The sequence below is a fragment of the Amphiura filiformis genome, chromosome 13, assembly GCF_039555335.1.
Source record: "Amphiura filiformis chromosome 13, Afil_fr2py, whole genome shotgun sequence".
Lineage (NCBI taxonomy): Eukaryota > Metazoa > Echinodermata > Ophiuroidea > Amphilepidida > Amphiuridae > Amphiura > Amphiura filiformis.
Genome location: NC_092640.1, coordinates 2,240,599 through 2,259,722, shown reverse-complemented (window position 1 = coordinate 2,259,722; position 19,124 = coordinate 2,240,599). Strand labels below are relative to the sequence as shown.

The 19,124-nt window shown below is 37.3% G+C and overlaps 1 protein-coding gene across 1 annotated transcript; it reads right to left on the bottom strand.

Annotated features, from left to right (window-relative positions):
* Positions 1-4,042: 4,042 nt before the first annotated feature.
* Positions 4,043-10,335, bottom strand: LOC140167164 (ciliogenesis and planar polarity effector 2-like). Its single transcript, XM_072190537.1, has 5 exons — positions 10,244-10,335; positions 8,971-9,105; positions 7,892-8,044; positions 6,506-6,630; positions 4,043-4,724 (listed from the first exon to the last, which is right to left on the bottom strand). The coding sequence occupies exons 2-5, from the start codon at positions 9,071-9,073 to the stop codon at positions 4,269-4,271; spliced, it is 837 nt and encodes a 278-aa protein (XP_072046638.1). The 5' UTR covers positions 9,074-9,105; positions 10,244-10,335; the 3' UTR covers positions 4,043-4,268.
* Positions 10,336-19,124: the final 8,789 nt, after the last annotated feature.

Sequence of the window (19,124 nt, the reverse complement as noted above, 5' to 3'; positions counted from 1 at the left end):
TCCACTGAAAACCCACTCATCGATGTACCAAAATTGTTGAAAAGGTACCCCAAAACCGTGGCACATCCCCGTATACCTTCTACCAGGAAGAACCCCTCCGGGAGTAGTCTACTGTAGTAGACCATTATCATTTCTCTAATCCCTCTGACCATGGAAAATCCACTGAATCCTGTTCTGATCCAATAGCTATAGCTATAGCTTAGGGACTGTTCACAAACATTTGTAAGGGGGGGGGGCCCAATGCAAAAAAATTTCATCATAAAAAATTTTCGGGACCCCCTTTACAGACCTCAAAAATGTCAGGGCCCCCCTTTTTGACATGAAAATTATGGGTCAACCCCATAGAAAAGCATATAAACATAATTTTTCCAGGAAAATCTGTGGTCATTTTTTTCAGGGCCCCCTTAGGAGGTTCAAACATTTTCAGGGCCCCCTTTTTGCATCAGGCCCCCCTAACAAGTGTTTGTGAACAGTCCCCTAGCTAGCCATGAAAAAAAAAAAGTTTCTCTGGGCAGGGCAGTCACAGGGATGTGTTGTGTTTTATGCATGGAATGATAGGAATTGTTTAGGCCGTGTAAAATTAATATTTTGGTTCTCGTCCCCCCCCTCCTCAATTTCTGGGATTTGTCAGATTTTTTTTTTTTTTTTAGATTTTTCAATTTTTTTAGACTTTGGAATGATTTATGAAATCTTCATACATATAAATAAGTTTATTAGAGAACAAGCATCACTTCCAAGACTTTTTGTGGTACTCTAGGGGGTTTATCCCTCAGAATCTCACATTTGAAAAAAAAAAAAAAAAGGCCTCATCATTTCCTCAAGCACTGTTGGAGAAGACCAAAACTACTGACAATGCTAATTTTACATTGAAAAAAAAAAAAAAAAAAAAAAAACCTCCCTCCCTCATCAATTCATGAAAATCCTTCGGACGAGAATCAAAACATTAATTTTATACGGCCTTATTGTTAGTAATGCACTCCAGTCTATAGGATCAATTAAATATATCTAGATATGCATAATGCAGGCCCTAGCTACTAAATGTTTTGGGCACGGTTTTTATATAAATACCTACCAAAAAGTAATTACCCCCCCCCCCCTTTATTATGAAATAATAATTCAAAATTTCTGTTTCAAAATTTAAAAGTGAAATAGCAAAATGAAATCCAGTTTTGTTCTGCAAATGTTGATGCTTCATTTGTCTTAATAGCCCAAAATTTGTTGCTATGGTGACCCTTTGAATAAAAAAGATGCAGATTTAAAAGTTGCACCTAAACCCATTGAAAATGTTGCTTTTGTTGCTAGAGTGCCTGGTCATCACTGGTCACCAGGCCAGTCATCCTTGACCAGTCATGTAGAGAATGTAATGGTACACTGAAAAGTAGCTTTTATAGTGCAACTTTGGCAAATGTATCTTTTTCATTCAAGGAGTCATAGACAAGTTAATTTAAAGACCCATTCAGTGATCACAGCGAAAATGTAAAAAAAATTAAAAATGTTTATGAATTGCTTAAAAGTTAAGCATATATGCTAGTTCATTCAAATTGTCATTTGGTATTTTTGAAATGAAAAATTTAGCAAAAAAATGAAGAAAACGGCAGTATTGGGTGCATTTGGTCAAAAGTGCCCCTAGTATTAAGGCAACCATTTAAGGCAAATTTGGGTGCTATTTGTGAAAAATTTGTATGATACTGATGGGTTGCAAAAACAGCAAAAATTAAGTATATAGAAAGTCAGCATCCGAAAGCCTGTGTGGCACATTCCCGAACAAATGTTTTCAAAAAACCCCAATCGACCCCACCCTGGACGCTAAATTTCTTTCTGTAATAATGGGCTGCTGGGGGAACCATAATAGGCCACAATACATCTTTAGGGTTATACTCTGATCAGCTCGTAATAGGCGGGACTCATAACATCGTGGATTGATATAGAATTGCGTCACCGAGCACCACTAATAATACTCGATTGCGTACACACAGTTGGGTGAAGCACCTTCGCGAACTGTGCTTTGCGTAATGCGTGAATGGCGTATGCTTTTGTGAATTTACGTGAGCGTAAGCATGGTAAGTTTGGACTTAATTCACTTGCGCAATAAAAAAAAACAGAAAAATTCCCACCTATTACGAGCTGATCACAGTATAGTGTTAGCGTATTGTGGGCCATTATGGTTTCAGAACATAAATACGCGCCTGGACATCCGGGGGGGGGGGCAACTCAGTTACAAAATTGACAAATTACACATGTTGTACAGTTTTAAGATTTTAATGTTACACAGGTCCACATCAATGTGACACTTCTCATGCAAAGGGTTGATTTTGAAGTCGCATTGTGTCTGTCTGGCTCCAGACTTTTGTAACAAATTTACATGAGCTCTGCAGCGCCAAACAGCAACAGTACTGTAGTGTAAGAAAATCAACCATCATTGGGTCGATCCTTCATGTAATTATTTCGTGTAAACTAATCCTAACCCTAATCCTAACCCTAATCCTAACCCTAATCCTAACCCTAATCCTAAACTAACCCTAACCTTAACCCTAACCCTAACCCTAATTTCGTGTAAAATTACATGAAGGAATAACCCATCATTGAAGGGCTATTCGGGACCTGAAATCTATACGTGCCCAACTCAGTTGCACTTGGACACAATCGGGCACTTTTTCACGCTGCAAGATAGAAAAATTTCACGCAAGGTAGTAAATCTCACGCCAAGAGCTGCAAAAGTAGTAAAATCTCACACGGCTCGTCAAATATTATAAAAATGGTCAAACGAATGGCTTCAATTGGGCCTTTATTTTGTTATTTCCATCTTTAACCATGAGGGCGGAACATCCTCCTCCAGTGCTGTACCCAGGTCGCTCCTACCCGGGTGGGGGGACCGGGAGGGGGATGGAGAAAAGGTGAATTTGGCCACCCCCTTTATCAACAGCCCAAAAAGGTTGACCCAACATTTTATGGATAGTTTGAAAGTGAAGAGCAAAAAAAGGGATAATAGGTGCTAGTGCTAGCAACCTAAAAACAAAATTTTTTGTAAAATTACATTTGTTTTACAATTTTTATACATTTTCCACCCATATGGAAAAGTTTTCCTATGAAAGTCTCTTTAAATAAATTATACTCGACTCCAGTGTGTGCACGCTGTGTGTACAGAGGCGTTCAAGGTCAATGCACAATGCATACATTACCACACAACACACTAAGCAGGGCTGTACTGAAGAGGGTATGTTTTTTCCTACGGTACGACAGCATTTTGTTTGAGCCAAGTCAATCAGACTGACTATTATCAAGTGAGGGCCGTCTATAGCACGCTACTTTTATGACTCACACGGGGTGCATGTCAGTGTTTTGGGAATACCTTGCGGTGATTAGTACTCCTGTATGACGAGGTCTTTCATCAGATTTCCTTGAAAATCAGGGAAAGTAAAGTTTAATATATACATGAGACAATTAAGAGTGAGCCAAAACATAAAAGACATTCCCTTTTATAATAATTGGAAGTTGAAAGTGAAAAAAGACAATTTTCTCCCATTGCTTAAAGCAATATTATAACATTTTCAAATAAAATAGATTAGCATTTCTTTGCCATAAAATGTTAGCTTTTACTGTCAGATATATCCCTTTTATTTTTGAGCCGAACAACTACGGCAAAGCAAAGAAAATTGGAATTTACTACCAGCGAATATGTCGACAATACGTACCACTCCTTCGATCATGTTGTGGTACGACCCTTTGTTGTATATCACCGCCCCGCACGCCGTGACGTACTGTGTGTTATGAACATCGTGTATGCGTTCGACTAATAATTCCATCGTAATAATAAAGCGCTGAATCAGCCTTTAATTCAAAATCACGGATTTTGACAAAACTACAGCACTTAGAGTCTTGATTTTTGCAGGGTATATTGGTTTAATAAAGTACAATTTAATCGTAAAAAAAGGAATTTTAAAAATTCAGTGAGGGCGTCTTCCTCAGCAAATGTTATAATATGGCTTTAACTGTGGGACCCCTTTTATTTGAGCAAGAGAGACTACTTTTCCATATGTTTTCTTTCCATGTCTCTGATTGGCCCAATACATGATACAGCCCTCTTTGTAACCAATCACAGTAGTTCTTAGACATGTTAGAGGTCTTATTTGAGTTTCAGTCAGACACAGGTAGCATCATCCAAATCATCCACAGTTGGTGCACATGCCTTGGGCCTACTGACTTCTTCCCATATCTCTGATTGGCTCAATACATGATATAACCCTCTTTATATCCAATCAAAATAGTTCTTAGACATAGGTAGCATCATCCAAATCATCCACTGATGGTGCAGGTGTCCTTGATGGCCCTGGAGGTCGTCCTGTAGGACCTCCACCACTTTCCCTCCACGTTCCTGAAGGAACTTTACCTTTAGTCCATAATGATTCCACCAATCCATTTAGCAATGGCGCCACATCGTTTATTTCAGCAAAATTATCGACAGAATACAACAGATCATTCTCTTGTGGCTTGTTTATGTTTTTCACTTTTAATATCGGAACTTGCCACTGATCTTGAAAATCCTGAAGTTCTGCCGATGTGATTTCGCTGTGACTGTATTGGTCGTACTTTGTGCCAATTACGATTTTCGTAAATGAGGCTCCTGTTTCTGACAGTTTTGTCATCTGGTTGCGAAGATCTTCAAAACTTGGTCTGTCCGTGAAGGAGAAGAGAAACAGAACAGCACTGGCTCCATCTTGGCATGCCTAGTAGTGTGTAAGATATGTAAACGATGTAATTAATGTTGGGAAGTCAAAATAGGGAAATAGGGAACTTGGTCTGTCCGTGAAGGAGAAGAGAAACAGAACAGCACTGGCTCCATCTTGGCATGCCTAGTAGTGTGTAAACAATGTGTAAACGATGTAATTAATGTTGGGAAGTCAAAAATAGGGAAATAGGGAACTTGGTCTGTCCGTGAAGGAGAAGAGGAACAGAACAGCACTGGCTCCATCTTGGCATGCCTAGTAGTGTGTAAGATATGTAAACGATGTAATTAATGTCGGGAAGTCAAAAATAGGGAAATAGGGTGAAGAAGATGTACTTATTTCAGAACCAAATTGACCTTTTCAGTTGTTGAAATGTTCTATGAATGCTACATTCAATAGTAAACTTGAGTATTATTGCATTGACCCTTTTATTGGAGCCTTTTTTAATACTGCAATTTTATTTTAAATACATGCATAGAGGAGGCATATACCCAACACGGAGCAGCTACCCACCCCTGGCCTATCATCTGCCACTGTCCTATTGTCCCCCAAAGACCCAACTTGTTGATAAAACCTACCACCAACCAATGACCTTATCCTGATTTTGTTGACTCTGGCTGTATATGTGACATGATCAAGGGGAATGAGTCACATGTCGACTTTGTTCGAAAAATGAGTTTTACACAAGTTTCTAAAGAGGACATTTAGAGCTTTCAGAAACTGAAAACCCCATGTTGATACGACTTTCCTTTGCAAAGTTACATCAATTTATCAATCGCTGAAAACAATAAAACAAAAGAATTTTAACACTTTCTTTGCCAATATCTCAAAATCAATATTAGCGACATCCGACTCATTTCCCTTGATCGTGTCACATATGTTCTTTGCCCGGGGATCTCAACTTTAGTTTGTGTGGGGATGTGCGGCTGGGACTCTGAAAAACTACCCGACTTTTTAATACCCAAATTTGATGAAAAACAAATTATACTAATTTTGGGAACATTTCACAAATTTTGCTTAAAAACAATGAAAAAATGGCACTTTATCAAAAAAACCAAATTTTCATGAACTTGAGGGCCATCAATAAACCAAAATGGCTGAAAATACACCCAAGTCCAAACTATGGCTGAAAATGCACCCTCAAATCCGCCGCACATCCTCTTAGCCTCATTTCCACTAAGTACCCTCCCCCACCTGGGTTCTTTCTTAATGCTTTTTATGGAAATAAAATAATAATGTGAATAGAAATGAATTTGAATGAAAAGTTTTTAATGCTTCAATCCTGATTTTAAATAAAACTCCTTCTCTGTCACCCCTGCATCCAGTGGCGTAGCTGGGATTTTTTCCAGGGGGGCAAGCCTGTATGGGGCGGGGGCCCAAATCAAAAATTTTGCCGAAAAGGTTGACCCAATTTTTTTCCCGGTGGTTTGAAAAAGTGAAGAGCTACGCCACTGCCTGCATCTGGATTTCATTAGACCATTGCAATTGGAATCTGCCATATCTCTGCAGAAAACTTTAAAAGAAAAGTCTTCCACAGAGGGAATATGTTTTTCAGATGAATTGGCTAGGGTTAATTATTTTGAAATGCATACTCTGCTGTATCTAGTTTTACCAATATCGTCTACGTAGGGATCTTCCACAACTGGAATGAGTATTTCAAGTGGAAGTTACCCAATTATCTATTCTGTTAAAAACCCATACTCCCTCTGTAGAAGACTTTAGCTAAATCTTCATAAAGGGGAGGGAATATGGACTTTAAATGGAATAGCCCATGTACTTACAGGTAGTATGTGATCAAATTTCTTGATAGCGTTTTCACCAGCGTCCCAGAACTGAAGTTTAAACAGCACTATCTTGCCTGATTCCTTTAGCTTAGCAGGCCAATAGGCAACTGACGTTACAATACCTGTGTGGTGGAGAGAAGTGTGACTTGTATTATTACAAATTATAGGAATTTTATACTCTGTCTTTGGAAATGTATGAAAAAGCCCCGGGAGGGTCACTCCAATTGTGGCCTGTACACCATCCGCGATAATAAAAATGCGTAAAAAGGGTAGTTTTTCGTGGGTAGGCACGATACGTGTTTAGGGTGTCAAAAACATGAAAAATTAGAAAAAAGGGTAGCAAATTGCAATTGCTAATATGCGGAAATGAAATTTAAGGTATGAAATTTGATGCAAGGAACAAAATCCTGGCGCGTGTTACCTGTTTAGCGTATCGTTTTAGGCTAGGGTTAAATCCTTGTTTAGGGTGCTTTTCAAAAGTTGATTATCGAGGATGATGTACGGGCCACAATGGGAGTGACTCCCCCCTCCGGGAAAAAGCTTACTCCTCTGTTTCCCTAAAGAAAAACAGAGGAGCTGTTTGAACCAGTGCATGGTCATTAAAGTTAGCAAGTCATCAAGAGGAGCTGTAAAGCACTCTTCTACATGCCATTTTTAAATTCTTAAAAGAGTAGCTATAGAGGAGCAATCACTCTTTATACGCCTTAATATAAAAGGCAGTGTCTGGAATTTGGTTTTTCAGTTGAACCCTCAAACAAGCATACAAACAAAACAAGCAGTAACAAACACAACTGATATTGACCAAGAAAAAAGTAATAGGCCTATGATCGGCCTGTCCATTATGAGAATAGACAATGGGCTGTACAAATCCACACACCCCTTAATCTCCCACACAGGGGTGTGGATTTCAAATGGAGTGACCCATTCCGGTAACCACCTTTTGAAATTGACACTCCCTGTGTGAGAGATTTAGGTCATGTCTTCTAGATCTTTTCCAACATTTAGAACATAATACTTAGGCCTAAATACCCAATCAGTGCTCTCAGTGAAGTGTAAACAATTTAAATTGTGTTTAATTTGCTTAAAATGGATGTACAAGACATTAAAATTGTCATTACGTATTTTTGAAATGAAAAAAAACTGGCATTACAAAAAACAAAAACAACTGCAGTTTAGACAAGATGAAGCCTCATATCATTCAAAATATGCCAAGGTCATTCAGTAAGTTTTACCTCCTTCTTATAACTTTGGTTCTGATGTTACCTACACATATCTGCCAACTTTGAACTTCCCAGTTCATTGAAGGCTGCAATCTTTGCACCCCCTATGCCATTGAAGGATATGTAACAAACAAGCACAAAAACAGACACAAACCGAGCATACCTGGTGTTTCATTGTGGGTAGTAGGTACTGATTGTCCTGTTAGCTTGGCAACAGTGCTGGATTTACCCACACCTGCTTTTCCAGTTATAAACAGCTTGTATGATGCTGTTTCCATGGCCACCTGAAGTGAGAACACGGGTCTCTCCAACAAACCTGATGGGATAATCAAATTATTTTTAGCTTTAGGAAGTGATAAATCAGAGTAGGACTGCAACAGAAAGTCCAAAATCTGAACACCCACAGGAGTGTGCCCAGAAACATTAATAGACCCCAGGGTGCGCACTGCACAGCAGAAAGAAAAGTACCAAAATGCCCCAGATATGTTGATTTTGCATGTTGGAGGCAATTAAGGTTAGCAACCATTTTAAACTGTTGCGATTTGGTAGTTCACATCATCTTGCGAATGGTGGTATCACAGATGTACTTTTTTATAGGTCCTGTGGTTCTTGAGTTATGCTGCAAAGAGGGCTGATACAACAACACTTTGGTAAAATGTACATAACTCATTAACAACAAAAAATCAAGCAAGTTTGTAAAGTATATGATTTGTAGAATGAACTTTTACAAACATCAAAGTGTTATTTTTCGATAGTATATTGATTTAGATATTTTGCTTTCAGGGGTTCTCAACAGTTTTTATAATTTATATACCGTACTGGAGGGCGATTTTTTAACCCAGATCATTTATCAGGGTCAGTATATCTCGGGCTTGAGTATAACGGGTGGGGTCCTGGGTGGGGTGCAGGGGACAAAGCTGTGGCATTTAAAGAAATTATAATGAAAATTATGCAGCCAGAATAAATGATATCTTCTTCTTCTTATGTGCATACCTCAATTTGAGTATTGTCGCACAGGCACAGGACACAGCTAGAGATTTTAAAAAGCCCCCCCTAAAAGTTAAAATGTTAGAGCATTATACTTAATCGTTCTTGACAAATCTTGGAGGCCATTTGAAATGACTATGTGGGCTGGAAAAAGTCACCTATATCTTATAAATGTAACAGGAAACTGGGATTTGACTTTCATTAGCCTACATGTAATAGTAATATAATATTACAATGCATATTAACAATAATCACCATATATTTTTCTCTTTCCCTGCCTGACTATTGCTGAGTAGTACTGTCTGCCTTCTGTGGTCTTATACCACTCATATTGAATATGGGAACTGTGGTACTCCATTGGCAAATTTCAAACTTTCAATTTGGAACCATCTGAAAATGGAAAGTATAGAAAAGTATGATGTTAAAAATATTAACTTTATAGTTCATTATAAGCATTATTTAACGGTGTGTATTGATCTGAACTGAGTATTTCAGGCTAATACAAGACTTGGCTAAAACGGCAATCTGAACCAGGGGGGTCGGATGCGATATATTGCCATTTTTGACGTCACCATTGCATTGATTTCACATAATCATGAAATCTTCAAAACAATTTTCTAATTAATTATGTGTTCTGTTCTGTGGTTTCAGAACATGACATATGTAAAGACATGCATTACTTTAAAGTGCCCCACTGAAGTACATGTATGTTGTTTTTCAATTTGTAAACCACCTATTTTGAATGGGCAGTCAGCCTTGTAGTTTTACACTTCAGCCTAACCCTCGTACGTCACATGTCGTGTGTTGCTCGAGAAGTCTAGCCAAGAATTTGCTCACCGATAGATTCACATTCTACATGTTCTAGGCTAGAGACCATTGCATTCAAAATCTAGTCGGTTCGCTGAAGCATGACACTGTGTAAAGCAATGGAAGTTCAGAAGTAAACACAGCCGATCAAGACAGGTGATCGCATCAAAAATGTTGCTGAAATTACACTTCAGCAAAATTTTAAACTAAAACTGTCCACAATAGGCAAATCTTGCTCAAAAATACAGTTGACTCATCGAAATATTAAACTTTCATCCAAATTTCAACATTAACAGAATAAATAACCTCCGGTGCAAAAAGTGCACCGCTGTCCGACGGAAAAACGAAAGCAACGTATTCTAGCATCGAATGCGTAACTATCGTGTCACATGTGATCATGTTCAAATTCAAAGCTAGAGAGTTCTCGAGTAAGTTGTGTGTCCTTTAATTATTGCCTGATGATCTGAACTCTGAATTCACATGGATTTGATTCATATACGTACTGGCTTGACTAGATCGAGTGATTGTTAATATAATATATTACTTCCATGACTTCATTCAATTCACATGCATGATTCAGTAAGCTTAAATTTCTTGACTTTTACATGCTTTAATAAAAGCAAGTTAAGCTTAAACATAGACACGGCTAAGCCGATCTCAGATTGCACATGAACAGAGCAACAATGCACAATTTATTCTTCTGTTTATTTTGGCAACTTACGTGCTCCTTAGTCCATGGTAAAATGATGAAAATGATGATCACAAATCACAACAATCTTTTCACTTTCAGCATTGATTGTTTACTCATCTATTCACAGACCGTATCTACAGACCGTATGACGTGCAGTGACACGGGCTGTTTGTAAACAATCGAACGGAACCGAATTCTGCATGTCTGGCATAATTTTGTTCATTAGACAAATTTTAGTTTGGTTTTATCTCAGACAACTACTGTAGGTATGTAAGGTATGGAATAAGAATGAAATGAACGAATGTTATATTGTAACGGAACCCCCAGTAGGCTCCTCAGTAGGCCTACTAATATTGAAAACCGTCATTTAAACTTCGGCAGCACTAATCACATTTTTATCATATTTTATAATCTATTCATTTAAATCTTTATTTCATTTGCTTAGGTATCGCGTGCTTGCTTTGCAGGCGCAGCGCGTACGCAAATTGCGCGACCTAATTACTTGCGCGATATAGAAAAGAAATGCCGTTTGTGTATCTTGGAACGGCTGAGTTGCGGCCCAGGCTTTGTACCGGGTGGACGTGTATTGCATGTCTTGCAACTCACACTTCGACACTCGGACATTCTGATACTAGATTCGCTGATCCTTTTTAGGATCAGCTACGTGAGTGTTGTAACAATTCGTAATGATTCGTATTTAATATAATATCTGACTGGAAATGTGCTTATTAATTTATGTATGATTTTTGTATACTTTTCACGGAGACTCAGTAAACGCGGATTAATCCGAGTGAGTGCTCGCTTATGGCGTGATCAGGTTTTTGGCTTTTCTATTTTTAACTTCAGTCAGTAAATAAATACGCATCATCGATAAACATAATTTCATAAATCATTAATTTCTTTAGTTAATTTATCTCATTAATTGTCACGATTTTCTAATCATCACATAGGCCTTTTAATAATGTCATAAATGTATTTTAGAGATCGGCGATAGAGTCCGATACTCGATTTCCATAATTTCTTGAGCGTGGGAATTTCCAGCAATCAGCTGTTGATTTGTAAACAAAGCCCACGATGTTTCTTAGTGTAGTAGTATTCTATTTATGAATAACTCGTGACTTTTACAAGATGAATTGACTAGTTTTAGTGATTAATTAATGTCGATATTTTACTGATAATTTCAGTAACAAAGGAAAGCGTTGTAAACTGGATATATAATATATTGTGTATTTGTTGTGCATTGTGAATGTGAAGCTTACAGTCTATGCTGGGAAACCAGTACAATATAATACTGTTGATCATTTTATATGTTGTCATGAGTCACCTTTATTGATCTCATTTCTTTAATTAAGTTACTTAAATTAATTAATTCACAATCCGTGGCAAATCACAATCAATCCAACAACCATCTCCTAATTAACGACGACCAGGTATTTATGCTATTCATGATCCTGACATTTAGGCCCATATTTCACATCGATCCTTTGGGACTGTCACGCTACCATATTTAGTCCATATTTGTATTTGTAGGCCAAGGCACATCCGTTTCATTTGGTGGCAGCGGTGGGATAGAAAGTCTTTTTATCAGATTTTCGACCTGCATTATTATAAAATTGGCTACAAATAGTGTTAATAAAGGATCAAGGAGATTTAAACGATGGATCTTCAAGTTAAGCATAAAAACTTCATGTTTAAGAGCAATTAACCTCAACAACTTCAAACTCGAAAATCAACTTCGAAATTCGATCACGTGACTCGAAACTTGAAAATCGGAATCGAGATCACAATGAGGTGTTCTTTGATACCAACTTGACACAAAGTTGGAATAGCGGACTACACACATGATTACACATGGCAAGTGCTAGACGCTACAAAGGGTACAGTATTTGACGACAATGCTGTAATAACTTAAGCATGTCGAACCCTTCATGTAACTGAACCATGGTTAAACTGAATCCGAACAAACTAGTACCAACAATGAACTCCCGGCTTACTTGGAAGATCTTTACTTTGGGAAAAATCCAAAGAAGGTCTATCTGAGAGCCAACAGTGTCAAGCCCTAAGATTCATCATCAAAAATCAAAACAGTTTTGCTAAATCCAAAGATGATATGGGCCTGATCAACGTTGTTCAACACAAGATACATACCGGTGATGCCGCACCCGTAAAATGTAGAGCGCACTAGATTACCTATTCAATTAGTTCGAAAATTTAACTAATGCCATGACAGTTACCACTGCTGCCAACGAGTCTCCAAACTCAACAGACATGCAAGAAAAGCATGAACAATGGCACATAGCCTCTTTACACAGTAAAGTTGGTCAGATTGAAGCAGCTATAGAATGCATTGTCAAAATGTTGACTGAAGCTCGTTTCAGTGATCCAAATGTGTCGGCTTCAAAGTACCAAAATAGTAACGAGCAGGATAACCTGGCATCATTCAGTGAAGCCACTGCACACTCTCAGTCTAATGACTCTGAGTATGCACCAAACAAGCCTGACATCAAACTAGATAAATATGATGGTACAACATCATGGTCCAATTACCTGCTACACTTTGAATTGGTAGCAGACTACTATAATTGGAATGAGTACGAGAAAGCTATGCATTTAGCTGCAAATTTAAGAGGTACGGCACAGGGAGTATTAAGTGGCGTGAACGCTTCAAAAGACACAACTTCCAATCACTGGTAACTTCCTTGAACCTAAGGTTTGGTCATGAAAACCAGGAAGAATTATTTTGGATGAAATTAAATAATAGAGTCAGAAATCCTAATGAAACTTTACCTGATCTGGCTCATGATATTCGCACAATGGTTAAAATAGTCTTTCCTACAATGCGGATTCTTCCACACAAGCATTGGCAAAGAAATACTTTGTAAATGCTATACAAGATAGCCGGGTAAGACTGAACATTTGACATGCCAAACCTGCCTCTTTTAATGCCATGGTACGAATAGCAGTGGAAACAGAGTCTTTTACAAGGCTGAAGAACTCAGAAAATGTCATGTACATGTAGAGTCAAAAACTATCATTGACAAAACAATTATTGACTTGATAGATGACATTTCGAATCTAAATAAATCAGGTACATGTACAAACAACACCTGAACGAGTAAAGAGAAAATCTCCTTCAGCTCAAAGGCGAGCCTGGAAAAGGCGAACTATCCGTTAACTTATAGAAACATTATGGTGGCTTCACATGTGTAACATGCGCAGATTACACGAGTTTCATGGTTACACCTCAAACCATGTTAAGAATTGTCACCACAAGAAATAATGAAAAGAGGTTTAGTGACTTCACATGTGGAAAGTAGCACGAGTTTCATGATGTATTTCATGTTAAGAATTGTCACTATAATTAATTAATATCAAATCAAATGTTGAAGAGTGCACTTACCGAGGGCCCCGGTAATGGCATGATTTTTCTTTTGATTTGGTATGATGCAGTTCAAAAGTTTAAAATGCTTTTGAACAAACAATATTGTTCAATGATAACAAGAACAATGTATTTTATAATTTAACCTCATCAGATCTGTACAAGATTTCATTGTACACCAAAACTTGCAATAATTTGATTGCAAATGATAATTTAACTTACTGAGCCTGCTCTAAAAAATGACTGAAGCTATGGCTTCAGTGTAACTTTGTTTACAACCACCAGGTGACGACGATGGTGTGATGTTCCAGATGGATGTTCTACTGACTCAATCCATGAAGACAATGTTGGAAAGCAGGCTGTTCTACGACTCATCATCACAGACATTTTAAATTACCGTGAAAACCTCAAGACGGAGACCTCTCAAATAAACCACCTACAAGCCATGCACTACCATGACTACAACTGCAAGCAGAAGAGGAAACTACCAAGAGCAATTTATCATTTGCAGAACTCATGAACTTAAATAATTTCTTCTTGTGTTGTGTGATTCCTGATAGAAGTGCATCGGAGTGGCAACGAAGACAACGACGAAGTCAAAGACATGTCATTGGCGAAGAAGATTACAACTTCAGTGCAAGTGTTCCAGAATACAGTTCCTACCTGAAGATTGACGGTTTGAAGATTGGACACAGCCTGACACAGTCATCATCAACCAGGAAGGATGGATAAACCTTTTTATATTGTTATGATGAAATGAATTTGTATATTATTTTATAAGCTTACATGTCTGTATAAACTGTAGACAAAATTCATGAAATTGCATTAATTTGTCACCACTTTACCTTTCAGTCTTCAATGTTTCACCATGTAAAAATACCATTCTGTAGTCAGTCAACTTTTATACAGAGAGACATTATAATATATTCCACAGAGACATGGATGGACGTCATCAAGCAGTGTTGAAATTTTCGCATTTTGATGGTTCACAAAATATAATCCTGGCTGGAAAACATTGCTGGAAATCATTTAAATGATTATTGGTGAACATCAACCATACATACAAGTGTTGATAGAAAATTTAACTGCTCGCCACAGCAGTCGGTACATTTTTTAATTGTAAATATCGTACAACTGTTTTGACAGTTCGTTATTGATTTCAAATGTTATTGTTTGGCGATCAGCTGTTTCAATGAATGAAAATTGAAATGACATGTACGTGTGCGACGAACCATTCATGCTGACGCACATGTGTGTACATGTTTACAACTGTACATGTTTGTTTCCAAGGTAAATAGCGTAAATTGAATGTTTCTGGATATAGATTTATCTCACATGTTTAAAATATGTGCTATTCCTCACCATAAAAGGAGAGTTTCTTATAAATTATCACCTGTTTTGCAAACACGTTTAAAAATATGTTTATGTAGATGTGAGAATCAGAATTCGTACCAGAATTCATTATTTTGGCTGCTCAATTTTGCAAATTCTAAAAACGCGCCGAAAGTAGTTCCTGCTTATGGGATACGGGCTGTCAGTAGCAGCTCAAACATTTGCGAACATGTAAACATTGGAAATAATTTGAGCACGAACTGTTTTTGTATCTTTTCAATCATCTATGTATTTCATAATTCTGGATACAGTTCTCGTGTGCATTTAACGCAATTCAACTGAGGCAATTGTTAACCAGGAAGTTAACGTAAGCACTGATTAACTCTCGTTCTTCATGACTTTTCATACTGTTGTTTTATTTTTTTTAGTAAGCTTAAAAATATCTGAATGTCAATGTAATTTACGATGAACCAGGAGATGACTGTAGATTTGCTATTCAGTGACATTATGATGTTGGATGTCCGTAAATAGTCCGGATTCCTGAGATGAGATTGGATGATGGTGGATTCCTTTGCTCAGGAATGGCATTACTGGTAATTGTGATGTTTAGGACTTGGTTTTATAGTGGATGTGGCAGTAGATCTACAGTCTGAAAACTGGTGTTTATTTATGTATTTTTTATTATGTATATATCTTTTCAATATTACCTCGTATTTTGAGGACAAAATGTTTTCTTAGAAGGGGGTAATGTAACGGAACCCCCAGTAGGCTCCTCAGTAGGCCTACTAATATTGAAAACCGCTATTTAAACTTCGCAGCACTAATCACATTTTTATCATATTTTATAATCTATTCATTTAAATCTTTATTTCATTTGCTTAGGTATCGCGTGCTTGCTTTGCAGGCGCAGCGCCATACATAAATTGCGCGACCTAATTACTTGCGCGATATAGAAAAGAAATGCCGTTTGTGTATCTTGGAACGGCTGAGTTATGCCCAGGCTTTGTACGGGTGGGCGTGTATTGCATGTCTTGCAACTCACACTTCGACACTCGGACATTCTGATACTAGATTCGCTGATCCTTTTTAGGATCAGCTACGTGAGTGTTGTAACAATTCGTAATGATTCGTATTTAATATAATATCTGACTGGAAATGTGCTTATTAATTTATGTATGATTTTTGTATACTTTTCACGGAGACTCAGTAAACGCGGATTAATCCGAGTGAGTGCTCGCTTATGGCGTGATCAGGTTTTTGGCTTTTCTATTTTTAACTTCAGTCAGTAAATAAATACGCATCATCGATAAACATAATTTCATAAATCATTAATTTCTTTAGTTAATTTATCTCATTAATTGTCACGATTTTCTAATCATCACATAGGCCTTTTAATAATGTCATAAATGTATTTTAGAGATCGGCGATAGAGTCCGATACTCGATTTCCATAATTTCTTGAGCGTGGGAATTTCCAGCAATCAGCTGTTGATTTGTAAACAAAGCCCACGATGTTTCTTAGTGTAGTAGTATTCTATTTATGAATAACTTCGTGACTTTTACAAGATGAATTGACTAGTTTACATTAATTAATATGGATATTTTACTGATAATTTCAGTAACAAAGGATCGTTGAAAACTGGATATATAATATATTGGATTTGTTGTGCAATGTGAATGTAAGCTTACAGTCTATGCTGGGAAACCAGTACAATATAATACTGTTGATCATTTTGATTTGTCATGATTGTCACCTTAATTGATCTAAGTAACTTTAATTAAAGTTACTTAAATTAATTAATTGACAATCATGACAAATATACAATGAATCAACAACCATTATATTGTACTGGTTTCCCAGCATAGACTGTAAGCTTCACATTCATGATGCACACAAATACACAATATATTATATATCCAGTTTACAACGCTTTCACTTTGTTACCAAATTTCAGTCCAATATCGTATTAATTAATCACTAAAACTAGTCAATTCATCTTGTAAAAGTCACGAAGTTATTCATAAGGTGTCAGGACGTTTCGCCCCACACCAGTACATACCACTACCAGTTCACAATACCACATACCACGACCAGTTCGCCCCAATACACGTACATACCACGACAAGTTCGCCTAATTGACTCACTGTGTAAACTGTAAAGTGCCTTGAATGTAGTGCATGCGGCCAATCAATACAGCTTCCAATTGTTTGCATTTAGGGCATATATTCATGTATTATGGTATAATCAATACGACCTCCCATCGCTATTCAGCGTGTCACCTCTCGAGCAGAGGATGATTTAAGCACTTCCCAGCAAGTCTTGCGGTTAGCACAGCTGTGTGAGTGAACATGACACCACTGCCCGCCCACTGCATACACACGTGCATGGTTAAAATTGAATTTGGACTGATATATTTACAATAAATACACATTCAAAATGCCAGTCGATTTCACATTTTATGTTATCTACAGAAGGTGTGAATTATCCTTCATGCATACATCACTTTAGATCTGAAATCGACCAAGTAATAATGACACACGGGCAATTCTAAAACAACATCTTTTGCACAGAGTTCAATGGAATTTGAAAAGTAAAGTGGCAGTTGAAACTCTAGTGATAACACTTTTACAGTGCATGATGGGGCTTCCTTAAATCATCCTCTGCCTCTCGAGTGCATGGATGTATTTTTAGTGTGCTTTTAGTGTAAATATTAGGCCCTAGGCCTATAGGCTCTAATAATAGAATCTTTAAAAATAATATACAATAATATAACAATATTATAATAAATATAATAATAATAATAATTATTGCAGTAAGAATAATTTATAGTACTATTATTATTATTTTCATATGATAAAAAAAAAAAAATTACTATATACATTATGATTTACAAAATACAATATTTTAACTCTTGCCGACACCTACAAGCTTGAGTTGGGGTATTTATGTACAAGTACAGTAATAATGAATTACCGGGTGTATTTGATGATTTCTTTGTACTACGTTCCAATATTCATAATTACCAAACGAGTAGATTCAACTTAATGAAGAACAATAAAACATTTACTGACCATGCCATTCGTACTGCTGGTCCAATATTATGGAATTCATTGCTAAACTCTATAAAAACAGCCAATTCAGTGAAACATTTCCGAAATATATATAAACGTGACTTTGATCTCAAAATATGATTAATTCTTGAGCATTGTGTTTCTCATTTGTTTGTTTTTATTTCTTTGATGGTAACATTTCTTTGTTAAAGTGGGTGACTCCCTCTGGCCTTACTGGCCTTCTGGTAATGTAGACCTATATCGTTTTATATTATAGGCCCTATCAGGCTTTGGTGGGGCGGCAGCCCGGGGGGAGGCACTCCAACTTTGGAGGTGACGCCTATGTAGGGCTGTTAAGACCCCCTTTTTCAGCATCGCTCTCACCCAAAGACCCCATATTTTTTTGCGAACACATGCTCTGTCACCCGAAGACCCCCTATTTTTCCATTTGATCTGTCACCCAAAGACCCTTACAAGTTCAATTTGAACAGCAACTTTCATTTTTCACTGATTTTGTTACTTATTTTGAAAAAAACAATGAAATTTGAAGCCATTTAGAACTAGAAATTCGATTTTCAAGGTTTTTGTGGTGCTGTTTCGGCTCTCACCCAAAGATTCCATTTAAAAAAGGTCATGTTCTCACCCAATGACCCCATATTTTTTACTTTTTGCTCTCACCGAATGCCAAAAATCATGCTCTCACCCAATGACCCCATATTTTTTACATTTTGCTCTCACTGAATGCCCCTTAGTGCGAAAGTGCCAGCCCTACACCTATATCCATTTCATATTGAAGTGCCCCCCGGCGGGCGGCAGAGAGAGGCTTTGCCTAGGGCGGCAAAATCCCTAGGAACGGCCCTGGAATTTGGAAGTTTTACGAAGTGGTCTTTTACTGTTACCAAAAATAGGTATGTGTTGTTTGAATTGGCTAAATTAAAAATACCATTGCTGCCCTTGTCATCATGTCAGTTATTATTTTAACAACTTTGGATGAAACTGAGTTTGTCTTATTTTTCAGAAAATTAATTTAGAGGATGTCGTTTGCATGATCAGGCTGGCCATACACATCACTTGTCTAAATTAATAATTCTATTATTATTGTTATTGTTGTTGTTGTTGTTGTTGTTGTTGTTGTTATGTTTCTTTCTTT

Bases quoted from the DNA above. Each gene is read 5' to 3' on its own strand.
- LOC140167164 (XM_072190537.1), bottom strand. From the start codon at position 9,073: ATGGAGTACCACAGTTCCCATATTCAATATGAGTGGTATAAGACCACA. The intron at 8,045-8,970 runs GTGATTATTGTT...TTATCCCATCAG, and splicing joins GGGAAAGAGAAAAATATATG to GTTTGTTGGAGAGACCCGTG. The intron at 6,631-7,891 runs GTATGCTCGGTT...TCCACCACACAG, and splicing joins TACCCACAATGAAACACCAG to GTATTGTAACGTCAGTTGCC.